Below are 22,894 nucleotides of genomic sequence, written 5' to 3'. Positions count from 1 at the left end.
ACTGCCAGTCTGTGTAGGTAATATTGAGTTAGGCGGACGAGTGGCTTGGCTTGGTACAAGGCAGCTGTGTTTACAAGGTAACCATTCTGCACTTCCTGCTAATTTGGTAACGATTTGGATTCCTCCCTCCCCTTAAGGAAAAGCTACCACTTCAGGGATATTACATCTTTCCAGGGCTTCGTAGAACTGTAGATTTGGAAAGGGACCCCAAGGGGCATCTAGTCCAACCCTCCCACAGTGCAGGAATATGCAGCTGTCCCATACGGGGATCGAACCTGAAACCTTGACATTGTCAGCTCTACACTCTAGCCAGCTGAGCTATCCAGGCACAATATACCATTGATGGGAAGGTGTGGTTCATTCCCCAGCTAGCAGGGCAACTGGGATGTCAGAGCACTGCTTTCCAGATGTTTCAGACTAGTAATAGTAATTTATTATTTGTACCCCGCCCATCTGGCCAGGTTTCCCCAGCCACTCTGGGCAGCTTCCAACAAAGATGTAAAATACACTAAAATGTCACACATTAAAAACTTCCCTGAGCAGGGCTGCCTTCAGATGTCTTCTAAATGTCAGGTAGTTGTTTATCTCTTTTGACATCTGGTGGGAGGGCGTTCCACAGGGTGGGCGCCACCACTGAGAAGGCCCTCTGCCCGGTTCCCTGTAGCTTTGCTTCTTGCAATGAGGGAACCACCAGAAGGCCCTCGGAGCTGGACTACAAATCCCATAGCCAGTGGGAGTTTTAGTCCAGCACATCCATATGTCAGGAGTGCTCTGATGGTGTTTCCTGCTTGGCAGGGGGTTGGACTCGATGGCCCTTGTGGTCTCTTCCAACTTATGATTCTATGACATCCCGAGGCACCAGGTACCTGCCAAAGACCGGTGTGGAGTTTGGTTACATAAGCGTCCCTGGATACTGGCCGTGCCATCCCTGACATCAAGAATGACGACACTCCCCCTGCCCGTGTCAAAACTGGAGCGTTGCCTGTAAAGATTAAAAGCTATAGTGGGAGCCAACAGAAAGCGGAGAAGCCCCTGGTCACTCTGGCTCCCCTGTTTTCAAGACCCAAAGGGCTTGTTGGGCACACCGACCCCTCTCTGCCTGACCTGTGGGACTCTTGTCCCCTGGGGACACCCATCACCAGCTCATAGCTGTCAACTTACAGATTTGAAAATAAGGGACCAGCAGCCTCGAAAATAAGGGACCAGCAGCCAAAATAAGGGATTTTGCTTAGCTTATACAGAAATCCGCCACTGATGGAGCCATGCTGCTTTTGCTGCCACTGACTCTGTTTTGCAGGGGGTTGGACTAGATGATCCTAAGGGTCTACAACTCCGACCAGAGAAGAGGGGCAGACAAAACGGATGAACGACGTCGAGATGGCAAAGCTTCCAGGCAGAATTAGAAATCAGGAAGAGGACCTCGAATAAAGAATGGGGAAAGTTTATAATTTAGTTGAAAAGCTATTGTAAAGAGTTACATACATTGGTAGGATTGACAGAAAAAGTAGTACAAAATTGAACTATGGATGGACAAATGATTTATAAAAATAGAGTTATGAAAGGGATGCAGAGGGGGAAATCACTACATTAAGATGCTTCACTGGTTGAAGGGAATGCTAAGCAGCATGTCGGGGCTGCCGTCGTCCTGGCGCGAGGAGTTCCATCGGCTCTTCCCCGCCCAAGAGAAAGAGGGAGGGAGGGAGAGAGACTCGCCCATGCCGCCCGCGAGCCCAGCATGAGGCGGTTGCAGCGCCGCCCTTCTGCGTCCCTCCCCATACCCTCCTCTTCCTCCTCCCTCAGGCTGCCGCTGCCGCCTCCGGCTTCCCCTGGCAGCGCAGTGGAAGTCTCGCAAGAGAGGCTGCCTGCCTGCCCACCGCCACCCGTCTCCTCACAACGCGCCCCTGAGGGGGAAAAGGGAGAGACGGAGACGCGGCAGCTCATGTGCACGCTCTCTCAAGGTGGAGGACCCCGAGCCGCTGCTTCCCTCCTGAGCTGGGCGAACATGAAACCCGGGAAATTTAAGGGACATCATCAATAAGGGACAGCAGCGGGACACGGCGCTGGGATAAGGGAGTTTCCCGCCAAATAAGGGACGGTTGACAGCTATGCACTGGCTCTGCTGCACACTCCTTCAATGGTTTTCATCTGACTAGGTGGTAAGGATGCCTCTTGCTTGCCTGGACGTGTGTGTGTGTGTGTGTGTGTGTGTGTGCAGAAACTTGCTGAGTTTTCCCTGGCAGGAATGCAGCCGTATACAAAGCTCAGAATCCTACCTGTTGCCCCGCCCACTTCCTGCCTCTGGCCCCGCCCTCACATGTATGGGTCCTTAAGGGGGTGTGGCCTTTGGCCTGAAAAATGTTCCCTATCTAGAGATAGGATTTTGTGCAACAGAAAGGGCTTCGCCTGGTACCTGAAGACTGGCAAAGGTGGTACCAGGTGCATCTCCCTAACAGCAGCATTCTGTAGAAGGACACCATCCCCAGTTGGAGGACGGGCTTTTGAAGGGCTTTTGCTGAAGACCGCAGGGTCTGGGCCGGTTCACTTATTAATCTAATAAAAGGGGAGGGCCAGTTTCTAGCTGATGGGAGTTGTAGTCTGAAAACCTCTGGAAGGAACCAGCTTGACAACAGCTGACCTACAGGGAAGGTAGAACCTATTCACTGTGGCCATTGGCGTCCTTCCCCTTGCGGAAGACAGGATCGGGGTTCAAGAGGACCTTAACGGAGCGGAGACCTGGGCACAAGCTAACAAAATGAATGTCAACAGGGACAGATGTCAGGTTCTGCCCTTAGGAAGAACCAGAAGCACAAATACAAGGCGGGGGACACCTGGCATACTAGCAGTACATGTGAAAAGGATCTAGGGGTCTTGGTGGACCATAAGCTGAACATGAGTCAATCGTGTGATGCAGCAGCAAAAAAAGCTAATGCTATTCTAGGCTGCATCAACAGATGTAAAGTGGTTCCTCAGGTTACAGACGCTTCAGGTTACAGACTCTGCTAACCCAGAAATAGTATCTCGGGTTAAGAACTTTGCTTCAGGATGAGAACAGAAATCGTGCTCCGGCGGCGCGGCAGCAGCAGGAGGCCCCATTAGCTAAAGTGGTGCTTCAGGTTAAGAACAGTTTCAGGTTAAGAATGGACCTCCGGAACAAATTAAGTTCTTAACCCGAGGTACCACTGTATAGTGTTCAGTTCAAGGGAAGTAATAGTCCCACTCTCTTCTGCCTTGGTCAGACCACACTTGGAATACTGCATCCAATTCTGGGCACCACAATTTAAGGACATTGACAAGCTGGAAGGTGTGCAGAGGAGGACAACCAAGATGATCAAGGGTCTGGAAACCAAACCTGATGAGGAACGGTTGAAGGAGCTGGGTATGTTTAGCCTGGAGAAGAGAAGACTGAAAGGAGATATGAGAGCCATCTTCAGGTATCTCAATGGTTGCCCCATGGAAGAGGGAGCAAGCTTGTTTTCTCCTGCTCCAGATGGGTGGGGTATAAATAATATATTATTATTATTATTATTATTATTATTATTATTATTATTATCCAAACCAACAGAACCAGATGCACAAATATAGGATGGGGGACACCTGGCTTACTAGCAGTACATGTGAAAAGGATCTAGGGGACTTAGTGGACCACAAGCTTAACATGAGCCAAGAGTGTGATGCTGCAGCAAAAAAAGCTACCGCCATTCTAGGCTGCATCAACAGAAGTCTAGCGTCAGGGAAAGTCATAGTTCTGCTTGATTCTGTCTTGGCCAGACCACACCTGGAGTACTGGGTCTAATTCTGGTCTCCACAGTTTAAGAAGGATGTTGACAAGCTGGCAGAGGAGGGCGAAAAAGATGATCAAGGGTCTGGAAACCAAGCCTGGTGAGGAATGGTTGAAGGAACTTGAGTATGATTAGCCTGGAAAAGTGGAGACTGAGAGGAGATAAGACAGCCACCTTCAAATATCTTAAGGGCTGTCACACGAAGGAGGGAGCATACTTGTTTTCTACTCCTCTGGAGGGTAGGACTCGAACCCATGGCTTCAAGTTACAGGAAAGGAGATTCGGACTAAACATTCAGAAAAAAACTTTCTGACAGTAAGAGCTGTTTGGCAGTGCAAGAGACTCCCACAGGACGGGGTGGACTCTGCCTCCTTGGAGGTTTTGAAGCAGAGGTTGGATGTCCATCTGTGCTGGATGCTTGAGCTGAGATTCCTGCATTGCAGGGGGTCAGACTAGATGAAATTGGGGGTCCCTTCCAACCCTACAGGTCCAGTCCAAGTGGGTGCCCTTCTCCACCTCCACCGTTCCAGCTGCGCGCTGCGCGAGGAAGGACGTCGAGGATTCCTTGCTCTGCCCCGAGGAGTCTCCTGCTTCTGCCCAGCGCTTGGAGGGCAGCGGCGGCGCCGCCTGCCAGTCTGTGCCAAGGCAGGGAGACGCCCGCTCAGCCTCGCTCCTTCCGGGGGCGGGCATCGCCCCCTCTGCCCAGGCTCCGCCGCCCGCCCTGATTGGCTGCTGCGCGCCTTTAGCGGCTCCGCGCAGCGCTGCGCCCGGACAGAGCGAGAGGCGGCGGCGGCGGCGAGAGGAGGAGCGCGCGGAGCTGGCGGCGGAGGCAGCTGCAGGCAAGAGAGTCGGGAGGGAGGGGGGGAGAAAGAGCAAGGGGACCTCTGAGCGCGTGCAGAGTGCCCAGCACCGGAGGGTTGCGCCAGCCCCAGGCGGCATGCCGCTCTCCTCCCAAACTGCGCTCAGATGCTCCTCTGCGCTCTTACAGGGCGGCTGGCTGCATCGGAGCCGACTTCTAGGTCCCTTTGCCCCCCCCAAATAAAATATTTGAAAGTGGTGCCCCCCCCCTAAGTTGATGGGCACCTTTCAGATGATGTGCGTGTACTGCATCTTGTGATTATGTGGGACGCAGCTTACCTGCCCCTACCTAATATATTACTCAGGTTGGCACCGCTAGCTGCCCGGAGGGGAGAGTGCCCCTGGGCATGTGCAGAGGGCCCTTTAGCGTGGGGACACTTTTCCTGCTCCAGGAGGAACTACCAAGCTGCTTCGGAGGGGAGGAGGGTGTGCCAGGAGAGCCTCTGCCCGCCTCTTGGCTGGCAACAAGGGAGGTGGTCCCAGCAGAAGGGGGCTGGGGGGCTGCCTTTCCTCCTTCTGCCCTTTTGCCCCTTCCCGGTGGCGGCGCAGGGTTCCCGCTGCGGGCGATGCCCTTCTCACCTCCTGTGCTCCCAAGGAGGCTCCTTCCTTCTGCAGACAAGGAAAGTGATCCACGAAACAGGATCCTGCCCGCCTCCTTTCTAAGAAGAGGCCCTTGGGGGTTTGCTGCTTGAAGCTGCCCGCAGAGCCTGCCCTGGCAACCTGCCTTCCCCCAAAGGGCCTGAATTAAATTTTAATTTCCAGACGGGCCTTCCTTCCACAGGAGGAGGAGGAGGAGGAAGCTGGCCTGAAGATGCAGAGGCTGCTGGAGCCGCCCCAGAGATCGGCTTTCACGGCTGAAGCCACCGGCTCCTTGGCTTTGCGCTGACGTGCCACCTTCGCCACAGGGTGCTTTCTCCCAAGTAAGTCCATCTGTGCCCAGTGGCACTTATGCCAGAGCAAATGTGCGGGCCGTTGCTGGATTAGAGGCACGACTGGCTTCCCGTGGTGCTGGGAAACCTGCTGGGAAACAGCCTACAGTGCTAGATGCTCGGGTGCGCTATATGAATTAATGTTGGCAACAGGGCCAGAATTAGGTTCAATGTGGCCCTCAGCTCCTGAAGGGAACGGGGCCCTTTATATGTCCAGCTGTCCTTTGCCAGCAACAAATTGTCGCTGTTTTTGTGTGTTGAATATATGCTAGATGGTCATTTATGGACCTCGTAGGTATCTCAAGCCATTTGCCCATGTTGCCCTGCAACCAGTCCATGCAGAATGTAGGCACCCTGTATATAGAAATGAGCAAGCCAGTGATATTTTAGTTAGCAGGCTAGCAGGCGGGGCCCATGACTTACACCATAGCAGCCTACACAACACAAAACACTGTTGCTGTATGTAGGTTTTATTTTATTTGCTTTTTATCTTGCATTTTGGAAATGTACATCCAGGGGTGTGTTTTTTTCCACTGAATTTTTTTGTGGGCTCCCAAGAGAGTGGGGCCCTATGCTAGAGCTTTTCTAGCTTATACAGTGGTACCTCGGGTTACAGATGCTTCAGGTTACAAACTCCGCTAACCCAGAAATAGTCCCTCAGGTTAAGAACTTTGCTTCAGGATGAGAACAGAAATCACGCAGCAGCGGTGGGAGGCCCCATTAGCTAAAGTGGTGCTTCAGGTTAAGAACAGTTTCAGGTTAAGAACGGACCTCCAGAACGAATTAAGTTCTTAAACGAGTATGTAAATCCGGCACTGGTCGGCAATGAGATCTCCTTGATAACTAAACAAACGATTACTCCGTCTTTCCACCTGGCACTTTTGCAAACAGAACAGGATTCGGAAAGCAAATAACCTTCTTCTCATCTCTTAACAGCAGCCTGGGGCTGCATTGCCAAATCCTGGAAGTCTTAATAATTTGGACTGTTTGGCAAATCACCCTCCGGGAAGTGATGTATCACAAACTAAGAGCTTAAATGGCTGTTTTTTAAATACATGGCATGATTTTATTTCTTACTCAAATATTGAGGCACCTGGTCATTCAGTGCCATCAGTACATGCAAATGTCTGGCTCATTTAAGACTATAGAGAAACTTTATTCTCAGTAATGATGGCATTCACAGGTGGAGATAACTTATTTATATTTATTATTTGTAAGGGGAATCTTTGTGTAAGTTAATACTTTATTATTCCATTAGAGCTGTGCTGTGTCTTTGAACTTTTGTCTTTCCAGGCTGTGACACTTTATGGTTTAAATTTTCAATTATTTCCTTTATTTATTTGTGTTATGTTTGCACTTTTTTGTTAACAAATCAGTAACATATGTACATATTTAAAATGAATGGCCTTTGGCAATCTTAACCTCACTTAAAACAATTTGAAAATGTAGAACAACACTATGATGCCATCACTGTGGAGACTTCATTTTATTTTTCAGTTTTTCAAATTAACAATAATAATCATCAAATACCATTGCATACATAGTTGTTTAGACTTCCCTCCTCCCCTTCCTTGGTTCCCTATACAAACATTTTAAAAACTTCATCTCCTCCTTAACTCCTTTTACTTATCACTCTCTATATTTCTTCCAAAATCACCTTTAAACTGCTAGATTTTAAATTAATCCTGCTAAGGTACTTAATTGTTTACAGTTTTAGATAGTCCAAATATCTCCCCCATTCTTTGTCTAAAAACTCTTTCTTCTTGATTTCTGAATCTTCCCGTAAGTTTTGACATTTCTGCGGAGTCCATTAACTTCGCCATTCTTCCTTTGGAAGACTTCATGGGTAACACAAATGACTAGGTACTCCTTGCTCCAGGGAGCGCACAGAGTGTAAATTTTGTCAGAGGAGTGAGATTTGAAGAGGAGGGTTTAACCAGACAAATGCAGCTGTGTATTAAGCTGAGTTTCTCAGCTTACCCCAGACTAGATCTCCCCAGATGTTTTGATCTACATCCCCCATCAGGTTCAGGGTTGGCAAGAGTCGTACTTACTCCAGAACATCAATAATAATAATAATAATAATAATAATAATAATAATAATAATAATAATAATAATAATAATAAAAAATTATACCCTGACCATCTGGGCGGCTTCCAACAGAATATTAAAATACAATACAGTGGTGCCTCGCAAGACGAAAAGAATTCGTTCTGCGAGTCTTTTCGTCTTGCGATGTTTTTCGTCTTGCGAAGCACGGTCCGTCGCAACTGCGCCTCTTCAAGCGGCTTTAAAAAAAAAGCGCAAGACGTTTTCGTCTTGCGAAGCAAGCCCATAGGGAAATTCGTCTAGCGAAGCAACGCAAAAACAGAAAACCCTTTCGTCTAGCGAGTTTTTCGTCTTGCGAGGCATTCGTCTTGCAGGGCACCACTGTAATCTATTAAACATTAAAAGCTTCCCTAAACAGGGCTGCCTTCAGAAATCTCCTAAAAGTCTGGCAGGTTTGTAAACACTGTTGTATATATAATGAGTCCAGTTAAAAAGAAAGGCGTTGTTAAAAGAATTCCCTACTCCTGCTAATTTGTATCGCACCTCCAGGACCCCATCCATTTACAAAAAAGAAAAAGGCACCAAAATGGATTTTGCATGATCACAGAATGACGGAAAGGGTCTGCTATAATCTGTGTTCAACTCCTGTTTTCCTATGAACTCTAAAGTTTCTGCAACTTCTCACAGAGTGTTTTCTGTTGTGGTTTGCTCTCGTTTTTACAGGTTGAAGACGTCTCTGGTCGTCTGAAGGATTCAGATACCCAAAAGGATAAATTAATTGCTGGAGGGTATTTCCGTTTCATATTTGCAATGGAGAAATACGAAAAAATCAGCAAGATTGGCGAAGGCTCCTACGGGGTGGTGTTCAAGTGCCGGAACAGGGACACAGGTCAGATTGTGGCCATCAAGAAGTTTCTGGAATCGGAAGACGATCCCGTTATCAAAAAAATTGCCCTTCGGGAGATTCGCATGTTAAAGGTAACTTCATCAGAACCCTGTTGTAGGGAATCCAGTTAAACGAGGGGCTGCCTACACATTCATTTTCCCACAAATTAAATAATGTTATTCTTTTTAACCGATCTTATTGACCGAATGATTTTAAGATCAAAAAAGAAGACGAAATCATCAGCACATCACAGCATAGGTATATTCCCTAATACGCTAACTTTTGTGGAGCTTTGTTTGGTTAGAGATCTGCCCTGGGAAATTTGGGCCACTGCGAAATTCAAACCATGCCTGTGCTTTGGTTCTGGGTAATCTTTTGGAACCTGCAAAAATCTGATAGATTGGACTACTGCAATGCGCTCTACGTGGGGCTACCTTTGAAGGTGACCCGGAAACTACAACTAATCCAGAATGCGGCAGCTAGACTGGTGACTGGGAGTGGCCGCCAGGACCACATAACACCAGTCTTGAAAGACCTACATTGGCTCCCAGTATGTTTCCAAGCACAATTCAAAATGTTGGTGCTGACCTTTAAAGCCCTAAACGGCCTTGGCCCAGTATACCTGAAGGAGCGTCTCCACCCCCATCGTTCTGCCCAGACACTGAGGTCCAGCGCTGAGGGCCTTCTGGGTGTTCCCTCCCTGCGAGAAGCCAAGTTACAGGGAACCAGGCAGAGGGCCTTCTTGGTGGTGGCGCCTGCCCTGTGGAACGCCCTCCCACCAGATGTTAAAGAGATAAACAACTACCTGACATTTAGAAGACATCTGAAGGCAGCCCTGTTCAGGGAAATTTTTAATGTGTGACATTTTAGTGTATTTTTTGTCTTTGTTGGAAGCCGCCCAGAGTGGCTGGAAAAACCCAGCCAGATGGGCAGGGTACAAATATATTATTATTATTATTATTATTATTATTATTATTATTATTATTATTTGAATGCAAACCGTATCAAATCACTCCCCCATCCCTAATCACGGCATCCCTGCCTGCCATCCTTCCTTTTTGGCAAACTAGAAGAAGCTTGCTAGTTTGAGAGTTGGCGTCAGAAGCTGCCACTGGCCAAACATTGGGTCTGGCAAATGGCGACTGGTGTGGCCACCCCATTCTGCCCACCCAGCTTTTGCGCAGTTTCTGCTGCGCAGGAGAACTTCCCCGAGGGTGTTCACCTTGAAGATCCGATCTCCCTCTAGCCCAGGCTTAGCCAACCCGGCGCCCTTGCACTACAACCTCCATCATCAGCCCCTCACAGCATCTTTCTTTTTTTTGCATTTTATTTATTTATTAACATTCCTATATTACAGCAGTAAACATCGTCATATTACATTACAGGACTGACTATAATATAATTTTCAACATGTATACAAAAATTATATACAAATTTAATATACCTAGAAAGAAAATGAAACAAAAGAAAAGAAAGAACAAAGGAAAAAAACAAAAACAATTTTTTCCAAAAATCATATACATACCAACACACTAGACTTTCTGTCTTTCCCATTGTATATTCCTTTTTTACAAATGAATGTACTCTTATTATTGTACATTTCTTTACATATTATCTAATACATTCCTATATCAATATGTGCACTTAGCCTTATTTCTCAACTCAGTCTCACTCCAACGTCAATCAAATGCTAGTATAGATAGTGAACCTTTACTGTATTTTTGAACGTATGTTTTATATCTATCCCACTTTTCCATAAATTTTTGTTTTGAATTGCCTCTCGGGGTATTTGTTAACTGCACCATTTCAGCAAATTCTTGGAGCTTGTAATGCCAGTCCATTATTGTTGGGGCTTCTTGTTCCTTCCACCCCTTTGCCACCAGAGTCGGAGCTGTGCCCATTGCACATAAGAGCCCCTGACAGCATCAATGCTGGCTGATTTGGCCTGTAAGGACGTATCCTATATCCCGGCTTTGTCTCAGGGTGGTTTTCTGAGCTTAAGGGATGTGAGAGCTGAACGCAGCCGTTGCTGTTTCCCCCCTTGCTAAGGATATATTTCCCGTCTCCCCTCTTTGTTCTGAACGGTTTTAAAGTCTAGCTTGGTGTCCCAGGGTGCAGGAATGTGTCACCTAGGAAACATTAGGGGGGTGCCTGGGGGCGGCTTTTCCTGGGAGACACTGGCCGAGCGCGCTAACTAAGCCATCTTACTCTGTGGCTCCCAATCTCTGGTTTCATCTTGGCGCATCTCCCAGAGCCCTTGGCATTCTCGCCCGCATTGTTGTAGGAACACAAGGAGCAGGCGGTGTGGTCTCCTTGGGCTGAATGGTCTGTGCTTTGCTCCCAGCAGGGAAGAATAAAATTGTAGAGTTGGAAAAGGGCCTCCCAGAGTTATCTAGTCCAACCCCCCCAAAATGCAGGAATAGCCAGCTGTCCCTTACGAGGATCAAACCTGCAACCTTGGCATTATCAGCGCCACGCTCTAACCAGCTGAGCTACCCAGGCCCACGTATCACCTTGGGCAGAGATTTCCCTGAACCGCAGTGTAATGTCCGGTAGGGGAACAGTCTAGCTAGAAGAGCTTTGTTTGCTCATTAATATTGTGAAATAATAATAATAATAATAATAATAATAATAATAGGGACGCGGGTGGCACTGTGGGTTAAACCACAGAGCCTAGGGCTTGCCGATCAGAAGGTCGGCGGTTCAAATCCCCGTGACGGGGTGAGCTCCCGTTGCTCAGTCCCTGCTCCTGCCAACCTAGCAGTTTGAAAGCACATCAAAGTGCAAATAGATAAATAGGTACCGCTCTGGTGGGAAGGTAAACAGCGTTTCTGTGCGCTGCTCTGGTTCGCCAGAAGCGTCTTAGTCATGCTGGCCACATGACCTGGAAGGTGTACGTCGGCTCCCTCGGCCAATAAAGCGAGATGAGCTCTGCAACCCCAGAGTCAGGGGTCCTTTTAAATAATAATAATAATAATAATATATTTATACCGATAAGAACAGAACACCAGCCCATCAGGCCCCTCTAAGTGAAGCATCCTGTTCTCACAGGGGCCACCCCCAAGCAGGAGTCGAACACAAGAGCAACTCTCCCCCCCCCCCCGCGCCCGGGGTTTCCAGCAGCTAGTGTAGCCTTATTGGAGTTCACCGATTGGGTCTGCGTTGCTCCCAGACAGGAGGAAGGAAGTCAAATGACACCGAGGGTTGGTTCAGAGAAAGAGTTCTTTATTTTTGCTCTCCGGAACAGCAGAAAGGCACTTGCATGGTCAGTCCACAACAAGTCCAAAGAAATGAGGAATTTCATGCAGTATATATATCCTCCAGGCACCCTCTCCCTCCTTCCCCAGAAATCCAGCCACGTCAGCCTATATATGCAGGTTGACATCACATATGTTCCTGCTCCGGTACTCTTAACCATAAAAGGGTATTCCTTCCTGTACTTCTGACCATAAAAGGGTATTCCTGTTACTATACTCTTATCTTGGAGCAAGAGGTCACCATCTCCAAGAACACACTCTGGCGCTGTTCCCGGACTAGGTCTGTGCATCAGAGTGTGGTAAGATAAGACCCAGACATGTCATCCCTACTCCGCTGGAACAGCCAAGGTCATCCTTGCTGTCACAAACTGATAAAGGAGAGGGCTCTGAGCACTCATTTATACAGTGGTGCCCCGCAAGACGAATGCCTCGCAAGACGGAAAACTCGCTAGACGAAAGAGTTTTCCGTTTTGGAGGTGCTTCGCAAAACAAATCTCCTGTGGGCTTGCTTCGCAAGACGACAATGTCTTGCGAGTTCCTGCTGGTTTTTTCCCTCCCCCCCCTTTTCTAAGCCGCTAAGCCGCTTATCAGCTGATCCGCTCAGCAGATAAGCCGCTAAAAGCTGCTAATAGCGCTAATCCGCTAATCCGTCAATGGGCTTACTTCGCAAGACGGAAAAACCCCTAGACGAAGAGAATCACAGAACGGATTCTTTTTGTCTTGCGAGGCACCACTGTACAGCCGGGTTTTTGTTTATACATTGACTCAGAGCTCGTTAATGGATTTTAGCTAAGGGAAAATAGGGATTTTGGTGCCCGTTTCAAACTGCCTGCACAGTCAGTTTTTGGGTTTGGGAAACCCATTCCCTCACTAGTATTCAGAACTCCCTCCTGTGGCAGAGAGTCCCACAGTTTAACTACGTGCTGCATGAAGAATGGGCTAGCTACCACCCTCTCCCTTCGTGCACTGTATCACAGGCGCAAGGCTAGTCAATGACCCAGACTATGCAGATGGTAGCCTGCAAATTAAAACGCATTCTGCATATTATTATTATTGGTGTTTGTTTATGCCACGTAACTTTGCCATAATGGTGTGAACACATTGATTTCCGCCAATCCTTGGACAAATTCGTAGATAGTTCCTGGGGAGTCACAGTGCTGTCTTGTTTCTGGGGCTTCCTATCAATGGTTCCCCCCACCTAAGTTTTTTGTTGTTCTTATGTTATTGTATTTTAATGCTTTGCTGGAAGCCACCTAGAGTGGTTGGGGAAACCCCGCCAGATTGGTGGGGTATAAATATATTATTATTATTATTATTATTATTATTATTATTATTATTATTATTATTATTATCTGTAAGCCGCCTTGGGTCCCTGTCATGGAAAAAAGTGGGGTATAAATAAATATTTTATCATTTTAACAATAATTTCAAGCAAGAAGCTTTGCAATCAGAGCCTGTTGGTTTTTCATCAGCCTTGCACTCTTAAAAAAAAAGGACCGTTCCTGACACGCTCTTCTGGCCTGCAGATGTCTGCATAACCTTTATCTGCCGCATCAGAGTCGCCGTTTCCTTGGTGCAAGATTTGCCGTGGGTGACGGCCGTTACCCACCGTGGGCTGTGCCTGCCATAAGTCTTCCGTATACAATACCCTGGCACCGAACTTGAGTCGCTGCCCATCAGCTAAGAGCTGGAGATTCGGCCGTTCGCAGGAATTTGCTTATTGTCAAAGCACAGAATTGTACAGCAGGAAGGGACCCCCAAGGGTCATCCATCCCAACCCCCTGAAATGCATGTCGTACCCATCCAGCCTCTTGCTTGATTGCATCAAAGTTCTATCCATTCCAGAGACACCTGAGGCCTGATAGAGCCCGGCAGAATGGAAATGTTTTCTGCAGGCATTTAAATGTTGGCACAGAAGGGGCTCACTCAGTCTCTAGTGGCAGGGGGTTCCACAGGACTGGGACAATAACTCTAAAGGCTCGGTTTCTTGTTATTGTCAAATGAGCCTCATCAGCTTGGGAAATGACCAAAGGTGCTCCTGCAGATGATCTCAAGGATCGAGCTGGGATAGAAGGGTTCGGGGGGGGGTCCCTGAGACACGCCGGTCCTAAGCTGTTCTGGGCTTTGTAAATTAATACAAAAACCTTGAATCTGGCTTGGTAGTTAAGTTCATCAGCTAAGCCTGCCTTCCCCCAAACTGGGGTCAATATCAGATGTTGTTCCTTTTAATTAATTATTATTTAATCAATAATTAAATCAATAATTTAATTAATTGTTAATCAAATAAATAAATAAATAAATAAATCATCAATTTAATTATTAATTAATTAATTAATTATGTTACTTATTAATCAAACTAACAATTTAATTCATTATTAATTTAATTCATTTGTTTATACGTGCAAACAAAAGTAAAACAAGCACAGTATTTATGTATTTTTTAAGCAAATTATTCGCTGTGGAACTCACTCCCACTGGAGGCAGTGATGATCACCAACCTGGGTGGCTTTAAAAGAGGACGAGGCAAATTCAGGGAGGAGAGGACTATTAATGGTGATGCTCTGCATCCAGAGTCAGAGGCAGTGATGTCACTGTTGCAGGAAAACCCAGGAGGAGAGAAGGGCTGCTCTTTTGCGGGTTTCCCACTAGGGCAGTGAAATATACTCAGAGTCGAAAGTGGATTTCATGCTCTTTATTCAGCTCATAGGGGTGAGGAGGAATGAAAGTTTCCCCAAAGTATCTGCTTTATATACATTATTTACACAATGGGCCCCACGTGATTGGCTAATTCCGGAATTCTCCTGTAGGCCAATCAGGTTGTGGATTCACTTCTACCTGGAGCTGGATTGGGTGGCTCCTGCAGACCAATCAGACCGCTGCATTTTGGATCCTATTCAACTCAGTACATAACAGGCAGCCTATCTCAACCTGTGGGTCCCCAGATGTTGTTGAACTACAACTCCCATCACCCCTAGCTAGCAAGGCCAGAGCTCAGGGATGATGGGAGTTGTAGTCCAACAACATCTGGAGACCCACAGGCTGAGAATCAGTGCACCGGGGCATTTGGTTTGCCACTGTGAGTACAGGATGGTGGACTCGATGGGTCATTGGCCCTGATCCAGCAAGTTCTCCTATGGTCTTAAGTTCAGCAGGAAGCTCTGGAACATGCGCTGACGGTATGAAACGGTGTGCCCACCCGAAAGCCTTTGCAGATGCCAATGGCCTTGACTGTGTAGGACCATCCTTAGCACAAATAATAATTAATGCTTAATTTTTAAAAAGACTTTGGTGGTCCCCTTTGGCCGACCAGTTTGTGTGTCTTGGTGGAAACCAGCTTCCTTCGGTGGGAAACTTTGGCCCTCCAGATGTTGAGGAACTAGAATCCAGTGGCATCTCGTGGGCTAGAGATTCCTTTTCCCTGGTCTGCTGTCCCCAGTGCCCCAAACCCTCTTGCCGAAATAATAATAATAATAATAATAATAATAATAATAATAATAATAATAATAATAATTTATACCCCGCCCATCTGGCTGGGCCTCCCCAGCCACTCTGGGCAGCTTCCAACACAATATTAAAATACAATAGTCATTCAGATATTAAAAGCTTCCCTAAACAGGGCTGCCTTCAGATGTCTTCTAAAAGTTTGGTAGTTATTTTTCTCTTTGACATCTGGTGGGAGGGTGTTCCACAGGGCGGGTGCCACCACCGAGAAGGCCCTCTGCCCGGTTCCCTGCAACTTGGCTTCTTGCAATGAGGGAACCACCAGGAGGCCTTCGGCGCTGGACCTCAGTGTCCAGGCTGAATGATGGAGGTGGAGACGCTCCTTCAAGTATACTGGACTGAGGCCATTTAGGGCTTTAAAGGTCAGCATCAACACTTTGAATTGTGCTCGGAAACATACTGGGAGCCAATGTAGTTATTTCAAGACTGGTGTTATGTGGTCCTGGCAGCCGCTCCCAGTCACCAGTCTAGCTGCCGCATTCTGGATAAATTGCAGTTTCCAGGTCACCTTCAAAGGTAGCCCCACACGTTGACTGTGTAAGACCATCCTCAGCACAAATAATAATTAATGCTTGATTTTAAAGACTTTGGTGGTCCCCTTTGGCAGACCGGTTTGTGTGTCTTGATGGAAACCAGCTTCCTTCAGTGAGAACCTTTGGCCCTCCAGATGTTGAGGAACTGGAATCCAGTGGCATCTCGTGGGCTAGAGATTCCTTTTCCCTGGTCTGCTGTCCCCAGTGCACAAAACCCTCTTGCGGAAAGATGGGTGTGGGTCTCTAGAGCCTGAGGAGAAACCCAAAGGTGGCGGCAGGAGCAGCAGCTAAGGCCAGGCTCCCGGGTGACAAATGAGCCTTCTGGCCATACACCCGTCGGTCAACAAAACGAGAAAGGCGATGGGGCCGAGTGGGGAACGTTTGCCAGCCTCCGCTCTGGGTTGGTTCCGGCAAGTGTGGGCTTGCTGCTCCGCCATCTCTCAGAAAACACCTTCTCAGTCAATAGTAACAGATTGTTTGTTTGAGAAGCGGAGAAGGGCCGAGCAACGGAAGGGCTTGTCCAACATCTCAGGCGGCTGCACGTTCAGCAGGGGGAAACGGGATTCCTGATCAGTCATTTTTCAGCCGTGTAAATACTTGCAGGACAAAGGCCCCAGTGCCACACAGAAGCCCGGATCAGGGAGATTAAAGAGGCCCTGCTGTTTATCTTCCTTTTTTCTCCCTCTCTCTCTCTCTGTTTGAGATGCAAATGATGGGTTTTGAAATATATGGGAGGCAGGAGCGCAAAAGAGTGCTTTCTCCTCCTCCTCGCTGTGATGTTTTTAGCAGCTCTGTGTTGAGCTGGGCATTAAAAGGGACTTTAAAGACTTAAGATAATCAAAGCTGGGTTTCTGCAGCTGACAAAGGGAAAAGGCGTGTTTATTGGAGAATGGAGTTTGCAGGTGAGGAAGGGAAAAACTGATACATGAGAGAGGCCAGATTCATGGGAATTCATGCCCACGTTTAAAATGGAAAGATTTCACTTATTCATTTCGTTTTTCATTCATCCCATTTGTTGTTCTTTTAGTCGTTTAGTCGTGTCCGACTCTTTGTGACCCCCTGGACCAGAGCACGCCAGGCACTCCTGTCTTCCACTGCCTCCCGCAGTTTGGTCAAACTCATGCTGGTAGCTTCAAGAACACTGTCCCACCATCTCGTCCTCTGTCGTCCCCTTCTCCTTGCGGCTTCCATCTTTCCCAGCATCAGGGTCTTTTCCAGGGAGTCTTCTCTTCTCATGAGTTGGCCAAAGTCTTGGAGCCTCAGCTTCAGGATCTGTCCTTCCAGGGAGCACTCAGGGCTGATTTCCTTCAGAATGGATCGGTTTGATCTTCTTGCAGTCCATGGGACTCTCAAGAGTCTCCTCCAGCACCATAATTCAAAGGCATCAATTTTTCAGCAATCAGCCTTCTTTATGGTCCAGCTCTTACTTCCATACATCACTACTGGGAAAAACATAGCTTTAACTATACGGACCTTTGTCTGCTTTTTAAGATGCTGTCTAGGTTTGTCATTGCTTTTCTCCCAAGAAGCAGGCGTCTTTTAATTTTGTGGCTGCCGTCACCATCTGCAGTGATCATGGAGCCCAAGAAGATAAAATCTCTCACTGCCTCCATTTCTTCCCCTTCCATTTGCCAGGAAGGAATGGGACCAGTGGCCATGATCTTCGTTTTTTTGATGTTGAGCTTCAGACCATATTTTGCGCTCTCCTCTTTCACCCTCATTAAAAGGTTCTTTAATTCCTCCTCACTTTCTGCCATCAAGGTTCCTTTTTCTCCAAAGAGCTCAAGGGGGCCTGCACATTTCTCTTCCTCCTCAATTAATTCCCTCAAAGACCCTGTGAGCCAGTGACTGGCCTAAGGTTCATGGCCAAGTGGGGAGTTTCATAATTTTGTTGTTGTTGTTTGTTATTAAGTAGGACGTCCTTATTTTCATCATAGAGATATTGGAGGGCATGTGGTTTTAACTGATTTTTATTGTCTTTAGTTACTCATATATTGTTAAGATATTGTTGTAATTATGGTAAGTGGTATGCAAATCTACGAAAGCATATATATATATATATATATATATATATATATAAAATAATAAATATTTTCCATGGAATTGGAAGCATTTACTTAATTCTTAGTGAGGCCTCTCAACTTCCCTATTCCTTTTTCTTCATACACTTAAAAAAATTATTCTTACACAACTCGAAGATAAGGAAAGGGAAGGGAAGGAAAGCCCTCCAGCATTTTTCTCCATCCATTTCTATGCAAAACAGCAAAACGAACTTGCTAACCCCAGCAGAAGAATGCAAATAAAGTCAATGCACAGCTGACCTGCAGACTCAACCTTGCAGCTGTTTAAAGGATGGAATTAAGAAATGCAGGGTTTGGGGTTTTGTGTGTGTATATTAGCAAGGAACGCAAGTCTGTTGAGAGAACTTCCCCTCTGCTCTGATCTTTTGTGGGGAAAGAGCTGTGGTTTGCACACTTTGCACATGCTCAGAGCTCTTTTCCCTCTCTGGGTTCTTGCTTTGACCAGGGAGCTCTGAGTTCAAGTCTCTCTCTCTCTCTCTCTCTCTCTCTCTCTCTCTCTCTCAGCTACTTCACATGGTGGTTGTTAGAATAAAAAAGGAGGGGGGACATTATTTACATTTTATTTTATTAGATTTACTTTAGTTTTCCAGCCTGCTTTTCAGGGTCTCGGCCCACACGAAGTAGAGTGCAACGTACTTTTAAAAAAGAAAGAATTTCAAGCCATAGAGAGAGGAATACCCAGCTAATCATTATAACAACAAATAGCCGCCTATTTATTCCAGCGTGCATTTGGCTAATTTTAGTGTACTGTGCTTGTAACTGAGGTTATTATCTGTAGCTGTTATCTTATTTATTGTCTTAAGAGTGCAGCAGGAGATAGTTCCTTGGTTACGGGTTCAATCCACAGTCCTCTTAGAATAAGGTTACCAGATTTTTTTCAATGAATCCGGGGACACGTTAAATAAATAAATACATAAATACTACACTTTGGGACGTTGACGCTACAGCGATGGTGGTGGCAGAGGGGTGGCTGCTGCCTTGACCTCAACCGCCACGTTTCCCCTTCCTCTGAGGTTTCTATCTCCTTTCTCCATGGGCCTGGGCAACCCCTGAGTTGTTGGTTCTTCGCTGGTGGGGGGTGGGAGGCGTTGTGCAGTGGTTTAGGCATGGAAGGCGGAGAAGGAGGGCCGAGAGCGGTGGTGATGGTGATGCCTCCCTTCCCATCGGAGCAGCCCCAATCCCATTCCTACTTGTGTGCAAGCAGGAGGGGGTGGGGATCCCTCAGCTGGGAAGGGAGGCTTCCCCTGGCCTAACAGAGAGATCTCTGCCCCCTCCTGCTTGCACACAAGCTCTGATAGGCAGCGTGAAGCCTCCCTTCACAGCTGAGAGATCCCTGCTCCACTCCTGCTTGCACGCAAGTAGGAGTTGGGAGGCTGCTCCAATAGGCAGCACGAAGCCTCCCTTCACAGCTTACTTGCTGGGGTCAGGGAAGATGGAGGCAGTCCGGAAGCTGCGTCTTTGAGCCCCTGCACCGCCATCATTTGGGGACTTCCCAGCAGCTCCTGAAGCCAGCCAGAGCCAACTGCTCTGGGCTGCTGAGACTGCCGCCGCTGCGTTTCCCGGGGACATTAGATGAAATCCGGGGACATTCCGGGGATGGAATTTGTCCGGGGACTTATTCACAAATCCGGGGACTGTTCCCGGGAAACGGGGACGTCTGGTAACCCTATCTTAGAATGCCCTCCTGTCCTTTCCAGCAACTGAAACACCCCAACTTGGTCAACCTCTTGGAGGTTTTTCGAAGGAAGAGGAAGCTCCACCTGGTCTTTGAATACTGCGACCACACAGTACTCCATGAGCTGGACAAGAACCCACGGGGGTAAGTAGCTAGTCCCTGGTGTGACTCCCCTGTAACCCCTCTGTCAACAAACCGGCACAAAACAAGCACACCATTTTGGCACCAGTTTAGAGCCAATTGGACCAGGCTGGGTTTGGGGCCCTTTACTCGTGACCCCGGTTTGAGTGGCAATCGCTCAGTTTTGGGGGGCGCAGCGTCACAATAAGTTGGGTTTGTGGCACAAAACCAGCACAAAACTTTGGCACCTGTTTGGAGTCAACCAGACAAGATTGGATTTTGGGGCATTAACTTGCGAGCCTGTTTTTGCTTCGTCAATTATGCGGTTGGAGGGGCAGCACGGAATGTGGAGTTCGCAGCCCAAAATGGCACAAAACTATAGCACAAAACTTTGACATCAGTTTGAGGGGGGTGCAGAACTTCGGGGTCACGCATTAATTAAGCTTCAGTGAATGCTGGGGAGAGACGATTTCGACTTACTGTTGCTGCGGTTTGGTTGTTTTAAGATAGAGTTAGGGTTAGCAGACGTCCCCGGTTCCCGGGGACAGTCCTCAGATTTGCAAATCTGTCCCTGGACAAATTCTGTCCCTGGAATGTCCCCAGATTTGCAAATCTGTCCCCGGGAAATGTGGCAGCGTCAGCGTCAGCAGGCTAGAGCCAGCCTGGTAGTGCAGTTGGCTCTGGCTGGCTTCAGGAACTGCTCACTGCCTTGGCACCTGCCATTTTTGCTCGCCGGAAGTCCCCATAGGATGTGTCTTGTGCACATAGGATGTGTCTTGTGCGCATAGGATGTGTCTTGTGCGATCCCCTTCCCCCTTTGTTTTGACTGATCGGGGGAGGCTTGGGAGTTGCTGGCGGGCAGCCGTTGCCCAGTTTTTTAAAAAAACTCTGTGCATTTATGTTTCACAGGGTGCGAAAGAAGGGCTTTGCACCTTTATACAATGTGCATGTGTGCTTGGGCCCAGGGTCTTTTGCCTCACCATCCCCACTACTGACTCCCTGTTGCTACTCAGTTTCCAAAAAGAAGAAAAAAGTGTCCCAGATTCATTGAAAAAAAATCTGGTAACCATATTTTAAGAATGTAAGAAGAGGCCTGTTATCTCTGTCCATGGCGTTTTCTTGGCAGGGATACTGGAGTAGCTTGCCGGTTCCTCCTCCAGGTGGATCACGTTTGGTCAAAAGTCTCCACTATGACCTGTTCATCTTGGGTGCCCTGCTTGGCATAGTTCATAGCTTCTCTGAGTTATTCAAGCCCCTTCGCCACGGCAAGGCAGTGATCCATGAAGGGTGCTGGAGGAGACTCTGGAGAGTCCCATGGACTGCAAGAAGACCAAACCTCTCCATTCTGAAGGAAATCAGCCCTGAGTGCTCACTGGAAGGACAGATCCTGAAGCTGAAGCTCCAAGACTTTGGAAACCTCATGAGAAGAGAAGACTCCCTGGAAAAGACCCTGATGTTGGGAAAGATGGAGGGCACAAGGAGAAGGGGATGACAGAGGACGAGATGGTGGGACAGTGTTCTCGAAGCGACCAGCATGAGTTTGATCAAACTGCGGGAGGCAGTGGGAGACAGGAGTGCCTGGCATGCTCTGGTCCAGGGGGTCATGAAGAGGAGGACACGACTAAACAAGAAGAAGAAGAAGAAGAACAAAAGGCTGCTGGATCAGTCCAGTGGCATAAGATGGAGATGCTCACTGCATTAGCATTCCTATTGAAGATCTTGCTCACTCATTAGGTGTCATGGGGGGGGGGTCTGTCGCGAATTCCTCGCGGCGCTTTTTAGCAGAAACACTCAGAGTCCCAGGTTTCTTTTCAGTGCAGTCTTTTTAATGTGAGCTATATACAGGTATTTACAAAAACAGTTCATACAGAGTACCTGCTCCTTAAGGCAAACAAATACTCGCCACCACACTACAGCACAACCACCACAGTTACTGTTGAACAGGCTTTCCTTTTTAAAACAGGTGATAGCCAATCACATTAATCACACTCCTGCTGAGTCACTCTGACCCAGCACTTCACAGAGTAGTGCATCATCCTGTTGAAGCCTGCAGACTTACTCAGTATCCTGCGAATCCCAACAGGGTCATAGCTTGGGACACAGCACAGAGAATGAGTCAGGCCTCTTCCCAGCTTCAGACAAGGATGGTCCCCCGGCAGATTCCCTTACACCCAGGAAGACATTGTCTGCAGCCTGCCTAATATCAAGTGGCAAGGAGTTCCAAAGTGGATCATTGGCAGCCTTGTAAATGAGCAATGTTACCATTTGGAGGTGAATTGACACCTTTAGGCAGACAAAATGGAATTGCCCAGAGCTTTCATTATCATGCCTCCTTCTCTCTCTCTCTCTTTTAAGTATATCTGTATTGACTTAAAATAAATACATTTATGGGAAGACGAACATATAAACAAACATACAATCAAACAAACACATAATGAAGAAGTCAAACAAACAACCACAATATAAGAAACAACAAAATTAGTATAACTAGCATCATTTATACTCCCGATACTGAAATCAATTTTAAAACTTATAAAGAAAGAAATTAAAAATGACTTCCAATTAATCTCACTGTACTTTATCTATCAATTACCTTATACCGCACAGTTGCATATTTCTTATCTAGTCTCTTTTTATATTATGCCTCCTTCTCAACAGCGTTTTTGCTCCGAGAATCAAGCAAACCACAGACTCCAGCCAAACCACAACCTGTGTTTCAGGGAGTGTGGGGTTGAGAACTGCGCCTGCCGTCTGGGGTGCTGCCATCGTGAAAAGAACTGCATTTAAATTATTTTCGTTTTTAATCTTCAGGGCAGGGCAGGAAAAAAGTCCCATACATGTTGCAAATTCCTGAGATGTTGGACTGGACAAGTACAACATTTTAAAAAACAACCACCATGCCTGCGGGACACATGGCTTTCGGATTCCCCATGGATGAGACCCCATCTCTGGGGCCACGGGTGGTCCTGTGCAAGCGGTTGCCAGGGGGTCTCCTTCACTGCCTGCAGTATGCGGGCAATAAACCGTCTCCTAAAAGTCACACAGGGGCAGCTGCTGTGACTTTCACTGGTTCCGGCGCCTGCGAGAACCCTTTCCCCTTTCATTTGTCATTTTTATCACCCAGTTTTCCTCCGCACGATTGTTTCACCCAGTTTTCCTCCGCACGATTGTTTCAGAATTGCTGATTCTGTTCACATGAAAAGTTTTAAAAGTTGTGTCAGCTTC

At 47.4% G+C, this 22,894-nt stretch overlaps 1 protein-coding gene across 2 annotated transcripts in view; it reads left to right on the top strand.

Moving 5' to 3' along the window:
• The first annotated feature begins 4,558 nt into the window (after positions 1-4,558).
• The window catches only part of CDKL1 (cyclin dependent kinase like 1), a 30,668-nt gene continuing 12,332 nt past the window's right edge, over positions 4,559-22,894 (top strand). The window contains exons 1-4 of one of the 2 annotated variants that reach the window (XM_082219176.1): positions 4,559-4,618; positions 5,400-5,557; positions 8,340-8,594; positions 19,572-19,693. In XM_082219176.1, the coding sequence (XP_082075302.1) occupies positions 8,427-8,594; positions 19,572-19,693 (290 nt within the window). In that variant the 5' untranslated portion in view covers positions 4,559-4,618; positions 5,400-5,557; positions 8,340-8,426. The remainder of the gene's footprint in view (positions 4,619-5,399; positions 5,558-8,339; positions 8,595-19,571; positions 19,694-22,894) is intronic. The other variant, XM_082219177.1, reaches the window with a different exon arrangement.

Source organism: Podarcis vaucheri (genome assembly GCF_965113315.1).
Source record: "Podarcis vaucheri genome assembly, chromosome: 1".
NCBI classification, from domain to species: domain Eukaryota; kingdom Metazoa; phylum Chordata; class Lepidosauria; order Squamata; family Lacertidae; genus Podarcis; species Podarcis vaucheri.
The sequence above is the reverse complement of the archived record's forward strand: the minus strand, read 5'-3'. Positions and strand labels throughout refer to the sequence as shown.